The sequence below is a fragment of the Pongo abelii genome, chromosome 5 (genome assembly GCF_028885655.2).
Source record: "Pongo abelii isolate AG06213 chromosome 5, NHGRI_mPonAbe1-v2.0_pri, whole genome shotgun sequence".
NCBI classification, from domain to species: Eukaryota; Metazoa; Chordata; class Mammalia; order Primates; family Hominidae; genus Pongo; species Pongo abelii.
The window spans coordinates 13,107,422-13,129,072 of NC_071990.2; the positions used below are offsets into that span (position 1 = coordinate 13,107,422).

A 21,651-nucleotide genomic window follows, 5' to 3' on the forward strand; every position below is an offset into this window, starting at 1 on the left:
CCTCAAATCAGCCCACCAACTGGGAAAGTCTGAGTCTGGAATCAACACGGGTCCAGAGCAGAATGGAAAGGATGGATTGGCTCCCCCAGTGGAGACAGAGGGGCCAGTGCTTATACCCCAGCAATGAGGCAGCAGTGGAGAGGAGCAAGAGGGTAGGCAAGCAGGAGCCCTGGAGAAAATGTCTCCATGTAGAAACCAGAGGAATGAGGAATGGGTTTCCCCTCTAACCAAACTATGATTGTTTTAATGTAACATGGCAGCATGCAATTTTTTGGTATTTTTAAAGATAAATGTAAGCATCTTGCAGGGGAAAAAAAGTGAATGATCATTAAGTTGTATATCATGCCAGATTCACTTCAGAGCTTTGCCAACCTGCACACCTATTTCATTTTCATGTCATTGTAATCCACATGTGCATACTGTCCTCCATTCCTGCTTTTGTACTTGATATTATTTCAAACACATTTCATGCATCCACATCACTCACATGGTCATTTCACTTGCATGTCTCTAATTCCTAGCAAGGTTATGCATTTTACATGTGGCACCTGGGACTTGATTTTTTATTTACCAAAACAAACACTCTTCCTACTTGGAAGAGTTTGTTCTTTTATTAGATCTGTGTAGCACATATGTTTCCATTATGCTGCTTTTGTTCTTCTGTTTGGTGTACAACATTTCCTTTTGCAAATTAAAAATCAGAAAGTTTTATAAGGAAGTCAGAACTATCCATCTGGCTTCCCTCTTGAACAACCTGAATAAATAAATAAATATATATTTGTTTCTACTATTCTATTTTTCATACATTTTTATTCTGGTTTTAAAGTTTTATTTTTAGTTTTTGGATCTGTGTGAAATGTATTGCCATATTGGTTCAATATATAGATATAAAGCAATTCTTCATAGTCATATTCAATGGTTATTTATTAAATAAGGATTTCTTAGCTCACTAGAGATACATTTTAAACATGGGTTTTCAAAAATATGAACCATAATTCATATCATAGAAAATCAGATTTAGTGGTGAGCTTACATTTATTAATGTACTTTTGTGTTTCAGAATTAGAGTTGACACTTTTAAAAATCCTAAACTCCAGAGAGTCCTGAACCCTGAGCCTTTTCAGAATAAAATGTCCTTCCTTCATACAATATTTTACCAGATATGGTGGCTCATTCCTGTAATTTCAGCACTTTGGGAGGCCGAGGCAGGAGGATCACTTGAGCCCAGGAGTTCAAGACCAGCCTTGGCAAAATAGCGAGACCCCATCTCTAAAAAAAAAAAAAAAAGCCAGGCATGTTAGTGTGTACCTGTAGTCCCAGCTACTTGGTAGGCTGAAGTGAGAGGATCACTTGAACCTAGGAGGTAAAGTCTGCACTCCAGCCTGGGTGATGGAGCAAGACTCTGAGAGCAAGACACTCTCTGTCTGTCTGTCTGTCTCTCTCTCTTGCTCTCTCTCTCTCTCTCTCTCTCTATATATATATATATACACACACACAGACATGCACACACATATATGTATATATATGTGTGTGTATATATATATTCATATCAGATTTTTATATCTATTTCTAAATAGAAACTCTTGTTACATAGGTACCCATGAGAGCCTGAAAGAATTCCTGTCACCCATTCTCCATAATGACAGTCATCTACAAAAAACAACTTTGGTTAACCATGAGCTTTGAGAAAATGTAATTGAGCAGAAGTTGATATTGATCACCCCAAAACCAGGGGGTGTCCCTAAAGCCAAACAAAGAACAATAATGTAGCAACAAACCATTTTTTTAAGCCACTTGGACAAGATCCATTTGAGGTGTTTGGCTCATGCCTCACTTATGGGAGGAGAGGCAGGCTGGGGTGTGGGTAAGCTCCAGGGGCCTGGCAGCAGCCTACTGGGCAGTTGTTTCTACGAGTATCATAATGAGCTAACAGCAAACCTCTGGCTTCTCCATGAGGTCGTTGTCGGGGGGTTGGAGGTTTCTGGTAGATGATGCATGTTGTCATCAACAGGTGTTTGTCTATTGAATGAGTTTATTCATTCTCTCTGATTTGGTGTTAACTTTGAATCTCCTAACATCTTTGTTTCTTATGCATCGCCAGAAGAGGCAAGTAAGGCTGGCACAATCTTGGTGGCCAGCTCTATATCTTAGATCCATTGCTTTCTATGTCTCATGATTTAAGACTTACGACATTGACCTACACTGACGTCTGCATACTATTCTCTGCTGCTTCTGTAACCTGCTTCTACCTTGTTAGACCTGTCTGCCTCTGAAACACATTTTTCTTTTCCACTTCATCCTTCTGCTCTCTCCAGCCCCATTGTCCTTTGTGTCAGATTCATATTCATGATCCATGGTTAGACAATGCAACTTCCTGCTTCCGCATGCTGTCTGTCCCATGTTAGCCACACAGCCAGCATTTCCTGCCCTAAACCTCATCAGGATGAGGCACAATTACACTGCAGTTTCTCTTGGCTCCTTTACTCTTTATCCTTAATTCAGTGTTTTCTCAAAGCGTGGTACCCTGACCAGCAAAAGGAGCACTAACATCACCCAAGGACTTGTTAGATGTGCACATTCTTGGGTCTCACCCAGAAACTACTGGGTCAGAAGCTCTGGGGGTGGAGCCCAGCAATCTGTGTTTTAATAGCTTCCAGCGGGTTGCTATGCCAGCTATAGTTTGAGAACCACTGTCTTAACCCATGTCTCATCCTGCCGTCTTTCTTCCTGCTGTTTGCATTTTATTAATTCTAATAGGAAGCAGCTCATGATTGGAGGTTATTGTGTACCATTTTTCAAAGCCATTATCACAGATGACTTTAGAAGTTTATGTAAAACGTCAGCATAATTTCCAACACTCAGTGAACACTGTCTCATCCACACTAACAAGGTGGCGATGACCTAGCTAGATGGGGATACAGGTAATGCCTAAGCCTCACCTTAGTGAGGCAAGTTACATTCTTTCTGGGGAGAATTTTTTAATAATGTGAATTTTTTAATGCTGGTAAGGATGCTAATAAACATTATCGATAGGCTGGGCGCGGTGGCTCCTACCTGTAATCCCAGCACTTTGGGAGGCTGAGGTGGGTGGATCACTTGAGTCAAGGAGTTCCAGACCAGGCTGGGCAACTTGGCAAAACCCTGTCTCTACAAAAAATATAAAAATTAGTGGGACACGGTGGTGTGGGCCTGTGGTCCCAGCTACTCTGGGGGCTGAGGTGAGAGTATCACTTGAGGCTGGGAGATGGAAGCTGCAGTGAGCCATGTTCATGCCACTGCACTCCAGCCTGGACAACAGAGTGAGACCCTGCCTCAAACAAACAGCAACAACAACAACAAAAAACCCAGTACTGATAAATACTAGCAGGACATGGAGAGACTAGTCTTCAAATTCATAACACTTGGAATTACCAAGCATTAGGAATTCCCAGATAATTCCTTAGCTTAATGATGGGTGTATACAGCCCATTACATTAATGTTTCGTGTGTGTGTGTGTGTGTGTGTGTGGTGTAAAAATGTCATAATAAAAAATTTAAAATATTACTTAAAAGTGGCAGTATTATTCCATCCTTAAATGAATCCAGGTAAAATAGTTTTTACTTTTGTTGCTACCCATCTTGGTCATAAATGATATTAATAATGAATTTGTACTTATTGAATGGTTTTCATTTCTTTCTACTATATATGTATATACATATATGGACGGATGGGTGGTTGGTAGATAGGTAGGAAGATAGGTAGGTAGGTAGATAGATAAGTAGATAGAGATAGATAGATAGATAGATAGATAGATAGATAGATAGATAGACAGAACAAGGTTATCCATATTAATGTTGAAGAAATTGCCAAAAGCTAAAATATGTGTATGGTCTGTACATTTCTTCTAATTGTGTAAATTGGAAAATCCTTTAATAAAACAATTTCACAGGATCCATGTATGTATCAGTGGACATTGGAATATTAATACATGAAAATTTCATTTACTGGAATTTATCCTAAAGGGGGAGAATTCTAATTGCAGAAAAATTGTATGCAAGACAATGGTCCTCACTGCATTTTTTTCACAATAGCATAAGTCTATCCCTTTGTAACCAACCAAATGGGAGCTAGCCAAGTAAATATTGATATATAGTCATCCAGTATAATCATTAAGATGATAGTTATGCTTATAATAGTAAGGGGGAAGCAAGACACAAAATTTGGCACACAGTAAGATTACAATCTTGAAAAAACGTGTTCAAAAAGAGGAAACTGTTTCTGTTAGGTAGGGTGGTGATATGATCAGTGTCTTACACCTTCTTCTCCTGTTTTTACTTTTTCAAAGGAAATGTGTATTTAGCAATTATAACAATGGAGTTCCCAAGATTATTTCCTCTCCAAAGTGGTTTGGGCCTTTGTGATTTAGCCACATTACTTTTAATCTATAGAGAGCCCAATTTTTCAAGAGTTAGTATGTCCCAAGAGGAGCAAGCAATATTGCTTTTCTGTTACCAGCCAAGCCCAGGATTCATGGAGAGAGTCTAGAGTCGTCCAACCACAGTTACATCTCTTTTTTCTAATGTTGCTTCTATGGTACTTTTTAACTGTTAAAATGTATGGCAATCATTTGATTGCATCCTTCCCCCAAAGAAGCAGAACTTGGCAAGAGCCCTGAGACCTCCATCCCCTCTGGTTGTCTCGTCCAGCACTTTTATTATACTTTGGAACATCAAGAATCAAAGTGGTTTCCTAGAGATGTGTTAGGCTGAATGGCAGCTGCATCATTATTCCACCAACTGGGAAATTGAAGCAGAGCTACTTCCCACGGCATCTGTTTGAACGTGCTAAATAAAGGCACGTTAAGAAGACTGGGGAGCATCCATGATGTGATAGCGACATACTGACGCTCAGCCCTTCCCATCCCAAAGACTCCCAGTTCAACTGTGTGATTTCCATTGCATGGGCTTACAGTCTGCACTGCTTTTGCTTTCTTATTAATGAGTAATCATCATATTATTGATCCCAATTATAATAACTTTTACTACCATTTTGGGCATATAAAAAAGCAGAATTAAAAAAAGAAAAAAAAAACAACACACTCTTCAAATGCTGGTGCTTTACACTGTCTGCTTCAGATGATTTTTTTTTGGCATTCATTATATTTTTTTCTACGCTTATAGAAGATTCAGGTCAAACACCATATGCCCTTGAATCATATGCTGTTTCAGGCCTGTTGGTTTGTTGATTATTCTGTTAAACAGATATTCACTGGACGGACTCTAATTGGGGGTGGGCCATGGAGGGGTTCTGTGCCACCATAGATCACTGATTTATAAAATTAAACTAGAGGTGGAACATAGCAAAAGGAAAGGATTATTTACCCAAAAATCACCCTGGAGTCACTTCACTGTTTCTTTTCTACGAGTCGTCATCTTGCTTCTGGTTTTAAGTCGGGTAATTGCTCTGCTGGTTTCTGTTTCTGACTCCGCAGAACTTAGTCTTTCATCTGGTGTTTATTCATCTCGCTGGAACAGCTTTCAGTCCTCTTTAAAAATTAATTTGACTTTAATGTCTAGTTATCTAAGACTCCCCTGGGCTAGGATGAAATCACACAGGGGGAATTTTGATTTGACAAATGGCCATTGTATGGGAGCCTTTGATCCTGCACCGTGGTCCTTGTTTTGCTGAGCTTTAAGCAACATCAAAGTCTGCACTATGCGGCGTGGTTGGTGGTCGGCACCGGGAGAATTCTGGCACTTCCCAGCATTGCTGAGTGGCTGCAGCCTGTTAGGTGCAGATGAGAGCTGTCCTAATCCTTTATCCAAGTAGAGAAATTGGACGAGGGTGGAGGCAAACAGAAGACAGGACCTTGGTGCCTGTTGAGTGACATGAAGCCCTTTGCTCCTTGAAGTAGGAATTCCCAATCCTGGTCTTCCAATCTCTGAGGCTTGCTGAGTTTTTTCCCAAGTTTTTAGAAATTATGAGAAAAAAATAATTTTAATTTACTTTTTATTTTTAAAAATACATAGAAAATGGCCGGGCGCGGTGGCCTATGCCTGTAATCCCAGCACTTTGGGAGGCCCAGGTGGGCAGATCACCTGAGATTGGGAGTTTGAGACCAGCCTGACCAACACGGAGAAACTCCATCTCTAATAAAAATACAAAATCAGCCAGGCATGGTGGCACGTGCCTGTAATCCCAGCTACTTGGGAGGCTGAGGCAGGAGAATCACTTGAACCCGGGAGGCGGAGGTTGCCGTGAGCCAAGATCATGCCATTGCACTCCAGCCTGGGCAACAAGAGTGAAACTCTGTCTCAAAAAAAGTAATAATAATAATACATAGAAAATGTGATGGATTCGGATTAGAAAGGCACAGAGAAAACAGGCAAAATGCTGAAGATCATTGGAAATTGTTGCCCTGATGATTAGACAACATATCTCTAACAATGAAATAAATGTCTTAAAAGCAAAAGAACAGATGTTAGTTTTAGAGGCTGACCTTGATAAAGATTGTTCAGCAGCATCTAGACTCAGCAGGCAGTAAGTGCCACTCTTTCTTGAAAGGCAGACATTGTCTAACTCTGCAATCTCCTTTTCTCTCTGACAGATGGGGAACTCTCTATATCCAATGAAGAGGACTCCCTAGAAAATGGGCAGTCCCTGAGCTCCAGCCAGCTGTCTCTGCCTGCCCTGTCCGAAATGGAGCCAGTCCCAATGCCCAGGGATCCCTGCTCATATGAGGTGCTCCAACCGTCAGACATCATGGATGGGCCAGGTAATGCCCTGGCAGGATTGTAGAGCAGGTCTCAGACACCAAGTCCAGCCAGGCACCAGAGATCTTTGGCCTGGCTGGACTTGGAATTCTATTTTGGACTATCCTGAGCATGAGGATCTGGAAATTTAGTGAAACAGATTAGTTTTTAGTACATACTGAGTATTTTTAAAAATGGAATATACTTACACTTATTATCCTACAGTGTTTAAAAAACTCTTTACTACCTTAATCTCTTTAAAGGCAATATGGCTTATTTGTATAACATTGATGATTTAAAATATTATTATTTTGTTTTTTTAACATTCATCTCTGTGAAGATAAAGCTGAGGAATCCTACATTTCTATATGATACCTATCAAATTCGTCTGTCTGAAAGGTCCTTTAGTCTTAGTTCCAGTATGCCAGTTAATACTTGTATCAATTTACTGGATATAGTCAATTAATTTAATTGTCTATGAAACTGTATATAATTTACTGATTGAATTGTATCCTGCTGATAGCTGATTTTTGATGCCCTCTGACTGTCATCTCCTTCTTTGGTCCAAAGGTGGCTGAGTGGCCAACACTCATCCTCTCAGAAGGTTTGCAGAGTGGTCCTAATTTGCCCCAAAATAGGTCCCTCCTGACAGCTAGTGAGCAGTGGTACTCATCAGGAGATGAGTCTGGGAGAAGGAACCTCTTGCAATATCCAGAGTATAGATAGAGAGGCCTTTGTCCCCATCATGTGCAAAATCCACATCCACAGGCAGTCACGTGGGAGGGTGGGAGGGATGGGGTTTCACAGGGTTAATTCCCATGCTTCGTTATGGGACCTGGTGCGTCATTGCTCCATCACTGTGTGCCACACTGACAATAATAGTGTCCCTGAGGCAGGAGAATGTAGTGCTCATGAGGATTTTCTGCAGGGCTTTGGTGCTGCACAGAACACCTGATCAGGCAGGAGGAAGGAGGGTGGGGAGGGGAGGAGTCCCTTACAGGCTTTCTCACTGAGGCAGTGGCGGAAGGTGAGAGGAGATGCAGTGGAGTTACACCCTCCAACCTCAGGGAGGGTTTCCCAATGAAAGCAGTGCTTTTTTAAAAAAAGAATCCAGACTTCCTTGTGACATTGAAGTCAGATAGATTTGATTGTTATAGTAAAAATCTGTCATTCCAGCAGAATCAACAGAGTTTCAATCTGTCATCAGCAAGCTACCAGCATGGCAGGAAGGTGTGTGCCACCACCCAATGACAGCTCTTCATGAAAGCCAGTCAGGGGTTGCCCCATGAAGGAAAGGAAGAGACGGGTCCCGACGGGTCCAATGCAGTGCAAAGAGCAATGGAGGAACTGACAAAAGAAAACTATAATTGTGGTGAGCAAGAAGAGAGAGGAAAGGGGAAGATTAAAAGGTTGATTTAAAGCATCCTTCGCCTCGTCAAAGTTTACAGGAGCTGGTGGGGGCAGGATGCTGTTGCTAAAACTACAGAATTTGGGCTGAGAGGCTGCTGCTCAGCGCCGGGCACTCCAGAACCTGGAGGAGCAGCCGTCCAGTGCCTGGGGGGGCAGCCTACGTGGTGTCAGCGTTCCAGGCTGTCATCTGTACCCAGTGTCGCAGATCTGACAGCAGAGACAGAGCGGACCCAGTGGACAAAACTGAGCCCCTCCACTTGTTTGAATCCACTCCCTCTTGCCCCTCAGCAAAGGGCAAGCAGGCCCCAGCGAGGCTGCTGGCATTCAGCAGTTCTGGTTTGGCTTAGAGGGGCTCTGCACCCTGAGCCTTCTGTACTGGCCATCCTGGTGATTCCTGCTGTGCCCCATGAGTCACATCTTAGAGCATGCGTAGGGTTTGTATGACCAAAGCTGAGTTTGAAATGGTCAAGTGTTTGATGGTTTTGAGAAAACGTCCTCCTCCTCTTTCTCCCTGTTGCTCTTCCCGCCTCCACTCTCTCTCTTCCTCTGCCTCCTCTCTCTGTCCCTCCTGCTTCACTGGATTTCTGGTGTCCTCGCTATAGCTCTCTACACATGCGTGGCAGCCTGAAGCATCGGTGCTCCGCTGTGTTGCCAACCCGAGTCCCTGTCCTGTGTTCCCCGCTGGCCCCGCCTGCACTGCGTTTGTGTAATGTCTCCTGTGTATCATGTGGTTGTCCCCTCAGTGTCTGAAGAGAGTCCCTCTGCCAGTGAGTCTGGAGTCCTCCTGTCCCAAGATCCTTCAGCCAAACCAGTCCTGCTACTGCCCCCCAAAAAACCTGCTGCTTTCCCTGGAGACCATGAAGAGACCCCAGTGAAGCAGCTGCCCCTTCTCAAGCAGCCCCCGGCCCTGCCTCCCAAACCCTCTACCAGGATTGCCAACCACTTAACAGGTGAGTGCAGACGTCTTCTGGGGCAAGCAGTCCCTCCTTCCCTTCAAGGGATTTTCTTTTTCTCTTGTTTTTTTAACTGAGGCCTAAAGGCAGCTCTCTGGGGAGGTTGCCCTGTGGGATGTTTGGGTGTTTCTGTGTGTGTCTTGATATCTGCAGTCATGACCAGGGTTTGTGTTTTTGTGTCAAGCAGCATTTGATATCCACCTACCAGCCATATGCCAAGAGCTTTCAGTCATGTGTATCTGTAAATGTGTACATTGTATTTAAGTGACTAATTCAAGATTATTTGCTCATCTAGGCGAAATCGATTCAATGTCAACATTTTTGCAACGATAAGGAATAGTGCCTTCTTCATATGAGTCTGTCAAGGTTTTAAATTTTTTGTCTTTAAGTTATTGATCTGAAGCCCAGTGTATTTCACCTATTAAAATTCATGTCAGTGCTGTCTGTTCTCTTAGGGGGAAAAAAAAAAAGACAATCTGCAAATTATGTGGTAAATACTTTTAAAAGAAGAGTAAGCTTAGCAATGTTGTCCTAAAATGATTGCGCACGTACTTTGCAGTGTTTCTGAAGTGTTACTTAATGAATGTATCCACAGGTATTAAATTGAGCACTCGGTGAAATTGTACTTCACTGCACTTTGGCACATGAATTAGATACCACTTTGTGATTTAAGGCTGTGGTATAATCAGAGATTAAAATATTTCAGAGGGTCATTTCTCCAACTTTGATAATAGTTTCACCTGATGCTGATCGACTGCCTTTTTAAAAAGCACTCGGTATTTTGACAAATACTACCTAGGTAATCATTATAACATTTTGTAACATGTAATGGGGGTGGAATTAGGGAAAAATATTCACCTATCTTATAGGAGAAACACTGAGGTTCAAGAAAAGTAAGTGACTTCCAGGGCTGACAGGAATTCTGTAATAGAGGCACAATCGATGCTATATTTCTCAACTCCGAGTTCAGCTAATGTTGTTTCCAGAGCAGGCTGTCTTTCACGTGATACTGAGTTCCATAAGAGTCCATCTTAGACATGGGCTCATGTCAAACTAATCTATTAATGTGTGTGTCCATCCAAGTCAGATGTGTATGGCTTGAAAGAGCAAATTTCCATCAACGGAACCATCTAACATATCAATAACACTTTTGTTCGATGTCCAAAAATTGAAATTCACAGAAAACTACAAAGGAGAAAAGGTCCCATAAGCCTCCTTCTAGGCAATATCCACTGTCCATCTGTCTGTCTATTGAATAAAAATTGAATGTTGCTGTACGTATTGTTTTGTCACCTGCTTTTTGCACTTGGTGATATGTTGTAAACTGATTTTCATGTTAGTAACAATTCCACAACATGATTTTATTAGCTGCTTGGATGGATCAGGGTTTAATTGACTGACCCCTTAAAGTTTTTCCATCTTCCTTATTGTTAAATCACAACAGCAAACAACTGCAACAGCCTGCATATGTCTTCATAAGCACTTCTGAGTTTTCTGTAATTTATTTCTAAAATTAGAACTGTTGAGTCAAAGATTATGCACCCTTTAAGGTTTTGATGTCAAATTTCCCTTAAGAAAGATTAAACATTGTACAAAATAAACCCCTACATGTAGTACGTATTTATTCAACACATCTACAATAGGCAGAATACTGTACTAAGTATCAAAGTAGATAGGAATATATAACAGTTTAATGCAGCTATCCTCAACCTTTCTGGCGCCAAGGACCAGTTTTGTGGAAGACCATTTTTCCACAGACCGGAGGTGGGGTGGGAGAGATTATTTCGGGATGATTCAAGTGCATTACATTCGTTGTGCACTTTATTTCTATTATTATTACATTGTAAAATATAATTAAATCATTATACAGCTCACCATAATGTAGAATCTGTGGGAGCCCTGAGCTTGTTTTCCTGCAACTAGACAGTCCATCTAAGGGTGGTAGGAGACAGTGACCCATCGTCAGGCAGTGGATTTTCATAAGGAACACGCAACCTGGACTCCTCACATGCGCAGTTCACAATAGGGTTCGCGCTCATCTAATGCTGCTGTTGATTTGACAGGAGGCAGAGCTCAGGAGGTAATGGTGAGCAATGGGGAGTGGCTGTAAATACAAATGAAGGTTTGCTCACTCACCTGCCACTCACCTCCTGCTGTGCAGCCTGGTTCCTAATAGGCCGCGGACCAGTACAGGTTCATGGCCCTGGTGGTTGGGGACCCCTGGTTTAATGAATGCATATATATACGTAGAGAGAGAGTACTAACATAACTACTGTTAGCAGTAACACTTACAGTTCAATGCAGTCTGATAAAGAGAAGGCTGAAGCTTGAACTGACTTTTCAAGCATGAAGGACATTTATAGAAAATGAGGGAAGAGTATTCCAGGAAAGAAGACCCTAGACAAAGCCTCAGAGGTGGCAACATTTTCGGTCATTGAGGAGTTGGCTGAGTAGGGGTGGAAGCTTCATTCTGAGGTATACTGAGAGACAGGACTCACTAGAAAAAGGCATAAAAAGATTTAGATTTTAATCCCTAGGTGGTGAAAAGACTTTGGAGGTTTTTAAGCAGAGGAGTGATATGATGAAAACTAGCCTTTAAGAGATTGTCTTGGATCACCATGTAGAAGGAGCAGAAAGAGGAGCAGGTTGAAGGCCTATCAGAGAAGCCACCACCGAGGCTAGCTCTAGGCCACGCACTCCAAAGTCAGATCAGTTAAATGGACTGAGCCATGGGATACCATTGGGCCAGGGATACCCTGAGCCACGGATACCATTGAAGAGGCTTCTCCAGTCATTGAAATATGGGCTAACAAGTATCTGACCGATATCAGTGAGAAGAGAGAGAGCAAACCAGTAGATAAGACATTGTAAAAAGAAGAGTCAGCAGAATTTCTTAACTAACGACACCTCCGATTTATCTAGTTATCTCATTAATGGAGGCAAACTTGAGTTTCATCTATGAGCCCAGGAGCTCAGGTGGCCTTGTATCCACAGGGTTCTTTACATATGAGAGACCGAAGATATCTCAATTGGCCCCATCTCTCTGGCTTCCCTGGTCCTTTCCTGAGAGAGTAGACTCTATTATCTATATGCCTTACCTCTATACAGCTTGGATCAAATGAATAAAAATACACAAAAAGCTAATATCCTTACTATGTAGTACCTGGTAACCTCTTAAACATGATAAAGCAAGACAGGTGGAGAAGTCTGTGGACTGCAATCTAGCGCTATCCTTTTGGGCTTAAACTCAATTAGACTTGCTTAATTTTTATAAGTGAGCAATCAGTTATAATGAATCTGCATCACCATGAGGTAGCTACATTAACCCTGTTCTGTTACTAATTGCTCTGAAGACATCTGGGCCATGTCAGAAGGAATTAATAAACTAAGAATTCCAGAACTCTAAATTGAGACTCATGAGTTTTAGTCTGTTGTCAGTGTCTGCTGCTCTGTTGACATGTTTGAAAGGAAACACAGGACAATTGAAAGACACCAAACATGATTAATGGGGAGTGACAGTGGCTAATGATCTGGTAGAATGCTGGAGGAAATGTGAGGCTGAACTGGAACTACTTCCAAATTCACAGTCAAGGAAAGTCATGCAGAAATACCTCTACTGTGGCATTTGCTTCCACTTTATCAGGAAAATGTAATTAATTTGGAGAGTATTTGTCTTACAAATTTCTTCTGTTCATCAGCCAGGTGGGGAGAAGTTCTCTCATTCTCCCTGTCTGTCTTGCTTCGTTTCTTGTTAAAATCTCTTTCCATCTCACCTCCTCCAGCATCAACCATGCAACAGCATGTGATACAGGGCCAGGGGTTGTTGGCATCAGTTTCCTTTGTTTCCAGAAGTACAGTGTCCGACAGAGCTTGTTGTGTAATGAATGTGATCTGAAGTGAAATGCATCCTTCTTGGAATCCTTGGAGTGATGGGTGACCCCAAAAGGGTGATGAAGGCAAAAGCCACTCTCTCCTGCCTCTCTAAGTCATCATCAGTCACTTCTCCGTGGCATTCTGGCTCCAGAAGTCAGATGTTCTACGCCGCATGAATAACCTATGCCTTCTGTGTAAGGTACCTGTGGCAGGTGCCCCTGGCATGCCAGTTGAATGAAGGATAAATCAATTTAGCTGGACTTCACAGTCAGATGTTCACATTTGGGTAATAATAATGTCGTTAGCCTTTTTTGAGAACTTTACCACATACTCTTTGATATTGTTATCATTATTACCTCTTTTCACAGATGAACATGAAATTTGGAGAAATTAAAGGACTTGGTCGTAGTTACTTAGCTAGTAAGTGACAGATAAGCATGAACCTATTTTGTTTGACTCCAGAATTCTCATTTATAACCATTTGTTTATACTATCTCCACCAAGATTCCCCGCCCCCCCCACTTTTTTTTTTCTTTTTTTGAAACAGGGTCTCACTGTGTCTTCCAGGCTGGAGTGCAGTAGCGCAATCACGGCTCACTGCAGCCTCCACCTCCCAGGCACAAGTGATCCTCCCACCTCAGCCTCCTGAGTAGCTGGAACTACAAACACATGCCACCACGCCTGGCTAATTTTTGTATATTTTGTAGAGAAGGAATTTCACCAAGTTGCCCAGGCTGGTCTGAAACTCCTGGGCTCAAGTGATCCGCCCACCTCTGCCTCCCAAAGTGCTGGGATTACAGGAATGAGCCACCTTGCCCGGCCTATTCCCAAATCTTAAAAAAAATCAGCTTTCTTTGTGTTTTAGCATTGTATGTTTTAATCTGCTTAAGAAGGTAGAAAATCGGCCCCTTTGTTTTATAAGTTGTGTTATTCTGCTTGGGCTGCCACAACAAAAGAATGTAGATTGGGTAGTTTACACAACAGAAATATATTTCTCTTAGTTCTGGAGGCTGCAAAGTCCAAGATCAAGGTCCATAGGGTTTGGTTTCTAGTGACATCTCTTTTGCTGGCTTGTAGACTGCTGCCTTCTCTCTATGTTCTCACATAACAGGGAGAGAGAAAGAGATCTCTGATATCTCTTCTGCTTTTTTTTTTTTTAAAAAAAAAAAAACAGTTTCTGCTCTGTTGCCCAGGCTGGAGGGCAGTGGCATGATCCTGCAACCTCCACCTCCTGGGTTCAAGCGATTCTCCTGCCTCAGCCTCCTGAGTAGCTAGAATTACAGGCTTGTGCCACCATGCTCAGCTAAGTTTTGTATTTTTTTTTTTTAGTAGAGGTGGGGTTTCACCATGTTGGCCAGGCTGGTCTTGAACTCCTGGCCTGAAGTGATCTGCCCGCCTCGGCCTCCCAAAATGCTGGGATTACAGGCGTGAGCCACTGAGCCCCGCCTGATGTCTCTTCTTATAAGGACATTAATCTTATATTAGGGTTCCATCGTCATGACCTCATCTGACCTTGATTACTTCCTTACTCCAAATACAGTCACATTGGGGGTGAGGGTTTCAACAGATGAATTGGGGGGGGGGACACAATTCAGTTCACAGCGTGACTCAAGGACAAAAATTATCTAGTTCTTCAAAAATTAGTCATATACTCAAGGCAGTTGGTTATAAAGAGGAGGATCTGAGTTCAGTTGGGTCGGGTTTCAAAGAACAGACCCAAAGGAGACAGCTTGTGTAAGAGTCAGGAGGAGGGGCAAACCACATAGGAAGCATCTGACCACACTTACAGATTACTGACACTTCAGCAAAGAAAGGAAACTGAGGCTTATCCTTAAAGACAAGTCCCACTGATAATACACACCTACCCAGGACTTATTTGCACAGTGGTTAGAATTCAAAATACAAGGAAACTTAATATAGTCTCAGAGCTTAGTTGACTGCTCGTTTCAATGTTACCAAAGTATTTGCTACTACAACTTTGCTTGATGAATGGTGTCCATGCCCTGTGTTATTCTCAGCCCTAGCATGTGTACCTATGTAATGAGAATCCTCTCTCCACGCTTGACCAATATTCCTGGTTATAGCTGTCTCTCTAGTTTTGCAGACTTTTTCACGGTTCTACAGTCACATGCTGCTGCATGATTTCATTATGTGTCTCTGTTTTTCTCCGATGTTCTCTCTCTCCCATTGATCCCCACATTCCCCACCCTCCATGTCCTCGTCTCCAACCCTCCAGAACCACCTGGCTACTTCTGCCTCTGTCCCTGCCTTCCCTCCCAGTAATCCCAGTGCAATGAAACCAAAGATTAGACCACTGTGAACTTGGACTTTATCTATGCCTTTAAATGGAAAAAATGAATGTTTGCATAGAAGTCTCAGAGGTTTAAGATTTACACTCCCTTGGTAACCGATACTTTGAAGGTGTTCTGTGTTCTTTATGAAATGGTCAGTCAAGTGCAGCCGTAAGGTTTATTATACTCACGGGCCCTGGAGACGGGAGGCACGGCTCACCACACAGGGCATGTGGGGAAGCCTCAGGGTGGTCAGGAGGCAGAAAGCAAGGAGAGGGGAAAGCCGAGGCTAGAGAGTTTATTGGGGTTTCTGCAGAAAGGCAAAGCAGGGCAGACAGAGCACTTTAGGACTGGCTAGTTTGCATGGTGTCAGCAGGCTCTAAGCTCTACAAATGTTCTATAGTTGCCTGGTACCTGGCCATGGGATGATTAAGGCAGAGGAATAATGCATCCTGGGGTGGACAGGCCTGATAGAGGAAGTCTGGCTCTGGACTGGTTTGTTTCCATATCAAAGGGCTGCTCCTGGCTTGGCCCTTGCTAACTCTGAGAATTGGCCAGCCCCAGGAGGGACAGTCTCCCCAGCCAGAAAGGTTTTTAAGATGTCAAAACTCAAACAAAAAATAAGAAATGGAAACAACACAGAACGAATGGGGGAGTTAGCTGAATTTACTTTTTATACTCACTTTTCTACCCATTTCTCCATGTTTTTCCACTCTTGTTTCTATTCTCAAAATGCAGAAGTTTTTTTCTGTAGTGCATACAAGGACTATCTGTTGATTAAAACAGTTTTTAAAGGATGCTTTCTGCTCTGATTTCTATAACCAGGGCAAAGATCGTAGCAAAATACCTGTCTTTTTTGTAGCACTGTTAGGTTGGAGATTTAATTCACTCAGCACTTATGTTTTCAATGCCTGCTATGTGCAAGGTGTTCTGCCAGCCCTCATACAATGTACAAAAATGGTTAAGGCCATCAGCGGGAGGAGCTGCAGGCTGTGATAAGCTACAGAAAATGTTTAATAGGAGGAGATGTAAACATGCCTCTAAATAAATTCAAGTATAACAAGTCAAATCCTTTTGGAGGAATCAAGAAAAAGCATTATTGAGGAGGATTTATTTAAGACAAGCCTTAAAGATGAGTAGGATTTTGACAGGTAGGATTCGAGGAGGAGGTTGTTCTTAAACAAGACGCAAAGGACACACAGGCACATGGGTACAAGGCTTATTATGTTCAAGAAATAGCAAATAGTCCAGTCAGCAGGGATGTAGGATTCTTGTGGTGTAGTAAGGAAAATTGGGGCTGAAAGTGGATTGTGGTGAAACTGTGGAGTGCTGTGAATGTCACGAGGAAGGATTTAACTTTGTAGGAGGAAGTTAGCATCTTTTGTGCACTTTTTAGCAGCAATTGCTTGATTTCAGCTAAGCATGTCTCCTCAATTGTTCTTGTGAATAAGATGGACAGTAATGCTGTTCGATGGATTTATAACTGGATGTATAAATAAACTGGGGCATGTCCAACATCAACATGAAATTGCAAAAGGCACCAAGCTTCCTTCCTTTTGGATATTTTCTAAACATCCCAGGGGTAAGTTTCATGAGGGCAGGGATTTAATCTGATGTGTTCCCTGCTGAGTCCTTAGCTAATGCTGAACAGGAGGCTTTGTGAGGGAGAGAAGCCCTGTTGCTGAAGGAGGAGTTTGATGATCTTTTGCCTGTATCTTCATAACAGGATACTTACATTTTAGGGAAGTTAGCAAAATGTTCTCCAGTTCTAAGTTCTGCCATAAATGAACCCTGATTCCCCTGTATTCTGTAGTGTTTGAAGGAAACATGATAACCTAGATGTAAAAGCAACCCCTTTAAAGAGTAGCAGTTAGAACATGACAGTCACCCATATTGATCAAACTCATGGTCCAGCCGTAGGTCTCAGGCCATGCACTAAGAATTTTGGAAGGAAACAGGCATACTTTTACACACACCAACTACAGACAGTTAGACCAGCCATTAACATCATTGTAAATGCAAAAAATACGAGTGTGACCTCCAACAGTGAATAAATATCATCGTGCATCCAAGGTAAGAGATGAGCTGCAGTTGTCCTTGTTTTTTCTTTGAAGTATTTATGGATCTAGCTTGAACTTACACTGTCACCATGAATATTCTACCTCTTAATAGCTCTGTGTGTATATATATATATATATAGTTTTGGGGAGTGTATGTTGAGATGCGGTCTCACTATGTTGTCCAGCTTGGGGTGCAGTGGCACGATCATAGCTCACTGCATCCTCAAATTCCTGGGCTCAAATGATCATCCCACCTCAGCCTCCCAAGTAGCTGGGACTATAGGCATGCACCACGACTGCCAGCTAATTTTTAAAAACGTTTTTAGAGACAAGGTCTCTCCATGTTGCCCAGGCTGATCTCCAACTCCTGGGCTCAAGCAATCCTCCTGCCTCAGCATCCCAAGTAACTGGGACTACAGGCGAGATCTGCCACATCCAGCTCAGTATTTTCTTTTATATGATCTCAATTTACTTTCAAACTTCATACGTATATCTCCTATTTTGCGTGTTTTGAGAGCAGATGAATGTGTTGATGCTCACCCTGATGACGTGGTGACTTTGATTTGATTCCCTATCCGCTTGGATGAATGAATGCTCCTTTCATCTCTCCATCTCTGCATTTCTCACCCTCCTTTATGCCTGTCCTGCAGAAGGTCCAGGTTCAACAGCACAGTGATCAATTGAAGGGCATTCTTCTCTTCCGTTCTCCCTAGGAACAGCAGCACTAGTTCGTGGCTGCAGACGTAAACAATATGATGTGTTTTTATGTAGGTGATTTATAATTTCTCACAAAATACTTACCGATCCTCTCAACAGGTGTTTGTTCCATGATTGGAAGGACATCTACCATTTTAACTATCTGAGAACAGTTCCCTGGGCTGGGTGCGGTGTCTCACGCCTGTAATCCCAGCACTTTGGGAGGCCCAGGTGGGCAGATCACGAGGTCAAGAGATCGAGACCATCCTGGCCAACGTAGTGAAACCCCGTCTTTACTAAAAATACAAAAATAAGCTGGGCGTGGTGGTGCGTGCCTGTAGTCCCAGCTGCTCAGGAGGCTGAGGCAGGAGAATTGCTTGAACCCAGGAGGTGGAGGTTGCAGTGAGCCGAGATCACACCACTGCACTCCAGCCTGGTGACAGAGCAAGACTCCGTCTCAAAAAAAAAAAGAAAGAAAAAAGAAAAGAGAGCAGTTCTCTGGCAATGAATGAATAACGTGTAATTTTATCGAAGAAAAAAAAACACTAACTGAATTACATGCCCTGCAAGGTGGACGTGCCTAAGTGACTCAGTTAGCTGGAGAGTGACTCTCATCTCCAGTCCTTCCCTACTCATGGCCATCTTCCCAGGGTACATTTAATAATGCATTGTATATTTCAAAATTGCCAAGACAGAAGATTTTAAATGTTTTCACCGCCAAAACATGATAAGTATGTAAGGTGATGGATTTGTTAATTAGCCAGATTTAATCATCCCACATTACAAATATGTATCAAAATGTCATCCCATGAATATCTACAATTATTATTTGCCTAGTAATTTTTTTTTTTTAATTTAATGTTTCTTTATGGAAAGTGGCTCTGAAACTAAGTCAGCTGAGGATGCCAGGGTTGTGTATGTTATCATCGCCCTTGAGGTTACGATTCCAGATCTGAGGATGGTCCTCACAGAGGCCAGATATCTGCTGTGGTTTTCACATGCTGACCTGGCTTGGAAGGGAAAGCCAGGTTTGGGGCATTTCACAAAAATAACATTTTTTCCATTACTCTTGTTTCCCTCAACATCATCCCTCTCACCACAAGGGGTCAGTCAGCACATTTTGCCTTTGACCAAGGCAAAACTCCAGGCGAGTGATCATCCCTAGGCGGGCCTGGTGTTCTGAAGGAACTGATGGAGCTCCTGTTGACCTCTTTCTTGCAGCCAAGGGGAATCTGATTTAGTAGATTAGCGATGCTGGACTCTCATTTCTGTTCCAAATATACTGCCAATAGGCCATTTATTATAGTCCACCATCTTCAGATGGAGTGCCTATATCTAAGGTTAAGTAATTAAAGGAGATAAGTAATTCCAGCTCACTGCAACCAGTTGGCAAATGACTGAGAAAATTTTGCAACACCTTTATTCATTGGGCACTAAGTGCTGTGCTCATTGACAAGTAACTGCCGATACAGCAGCAGTTACAAATGGGCCTCTATAGCAGGTGCTGATTAAAAAGTTCATTTGTGGCCTGGTGCGGTGGCTCATGCCTGTAATCCCAGCACTTCGGGAGGCCGAGATGAATGGATCACTTGAGATTGGGAGTTTGAGACCAGCCTGGCCAACATGGTGAAACCCCCATCTCTACTGAAACTACAAAAATTAGCTGGGCGTGGTGGTGAGCACCTGTAATCCCAGCTACTCAGGAGGCTGAAGCATGAAAATTGCTTGAACCCAGAAGGCGGACATTGCAGTGAGCCCAGATCGCGCCACTGCACTCCAGCCTGGGTGACAAAGAGAGACACCGTCTCAAAAAAAAAAAAAAAAAAAGTTCATTTGTGGTGGTAAGAAGAGAGGCTAGAGGTGTATTTATTTAGCCCACACTTATTCCATGTGTAGGCTACAGCCATACGGCACGAGGACCAACTTTAGAAGTCATCTTTGCTTTTTCTTTCCTTGTCTGAAGTCATAAGCCAGGGCTGTGTCGTGTTTGGAAATACAGCCCTCTTGGGTTTTATGGCTCTGTGACATTCACGGTTTGGGTTTATTTTCCTGTTCTCTGGAACTGGTCATTTTGGCTTCTTCTACTCCATCAACAGAGACAGTTTTATGAATACACTGCTTCTCAATCAGTCTGGCTGCAGAAATAAGTCAGCAAGCAGAGAGCTCTGTGTGTGTCCCAGCAGGAGCAGCCACCATCATCATTAGAAAGGCAAGAGGTAGCGTGTATCCTCCAACAATTAATAAATATCATGCATCAGATAGATGCAAAACCATTTATTCAGTGAGGTGCTGTCAACGGAAAGGAGGCATTTTTATCCCAGGAATCAAGGGAAAGGAGGCATTTTTATTCCAGGATATTTAGAGGTAAAGAGACGAAATCCCAGGAAGGTTAGATGTCTTCCTCAGGCAGTTAAAAGCAAAGCACGCAGGTTTTCAGACTCCTAGGTCATCCACTGGTTTTCTTTCTTTTTCTTTCTTTTTTTTTTTGAGACAGAGTCTTACTCTGTTGCCCAGGGTGGAGTGCAGTGGTACAATCTTGGCCCACTGCAACCTCCACTTCCCAGGTTCAGGCAATTCTCCTGCCTCAGCTTCCCGAGTAGCTGGGACTACAGGCACGCACCACTGCGCCCAGCTAATTTTTGTACTTTTTTAGAGACAAGGTTTCACCATGTTGGTCAGGCTGGTCTCGAACTCCTAACCTCGTGATCCGCCCGCCTTGGCCTCCCAAAGTACTGGGATTACAGGCTTGACCCACTGCACCCGACCCCATCCACTAGTTTTCAATACTGATGTAGTGCGGTGTGCATCAGAACAATACACTGAAACCTATAAACCTCTCCTGGAGCGTTTTGTGGTGGTGTTTTGTTGCAAGCATGGAGAACTGCCATGGAAGTCTTTTGCAAGCCTCTCTGCTCTATTACTTGATTCACTTTCCAATCACCTCTGCTCTTTTCCACTGCTTACTTATGATAGTACCACCACATATTAAACACTCTCTGTTGTTTTTTTGGCTTCTACCTTCCCACCCAAGGCTGGAAAGCATCAGGATAGGTGGATTTTCAGAAGTGTGGTGAAAGCCCTATTAGCAACACTGCAGCTATATAAGGTACTTTGCAATTTACAAAGCATGTTCACGTGATCCTGTCTGACCCTCCAAACAACCTATGGCAGAGGCGGGGAATGTATTATGATGTTTGTCTGAGAATCAAGACTGCATTTGTTGATCTCCTGTGATGCATCAAGGACTGTACTAGGGGTATTTTATACTCAGGCCTTCTGCTAACCTATATGGAGACTTTGTAAAATTAGAAAAAGTGCCCTGTAGAGGATGCCCCTTCCTCTAGAGTGAATCAGCCCCACACCAGGGCAGGCCTCAGGTTAGATTTCAACCCTAAGTTCCCCTCAGCACCTTGCATGGAGCTGTGTAGTTATTAATCTATTTACTTCTCATTACAGATCTATACTCTGGGCAATACTCCCTTTCTATAGATGAGAAAACTGAGGCTCAGGAAAGCTAAATGTCTTAGGAAGAGTAGCAAAGTTTCTTGGTCTTGGAGCTGTACTTCAACCCCATCTCTTCTGAGTTCCTTTTTTTTTTTCTTTTTTTTATTATACTTTAAGTTCTAGGGTACATGT

The 21,651-nt window shown here is 42.7% G+C and overlaps 1 protein-coding gene across 2 annotated transcripts in view; it reads left to right on the plus strand.

Annotated features, from left to right (window-relative positions):
* PHACTR1 (phosphatase and actin regulator 1) overlaps window positions 1–21,651 on the plus strand; it is a 571,703-nt gene that overhangs the window by 462,269 nt on the left and 87,783 nt on the right. For both annotated transcript variants that reach the window (XM_054557205.2, XM_054557204.2), the window contains 2 exons: window positions 6,588–6,755; window positions 8,886–9,092. In XM_054557205.2, coding sequence (XP_054413180.1) covers window positions 6,588–6,755; window positions 8,886–9,092 — 375 coding nt within the window. The remainder of the gene's footprint in view (window positions 1–6,587; window positions 6,756–8,885; window positions 9,093–21,651) is intronic.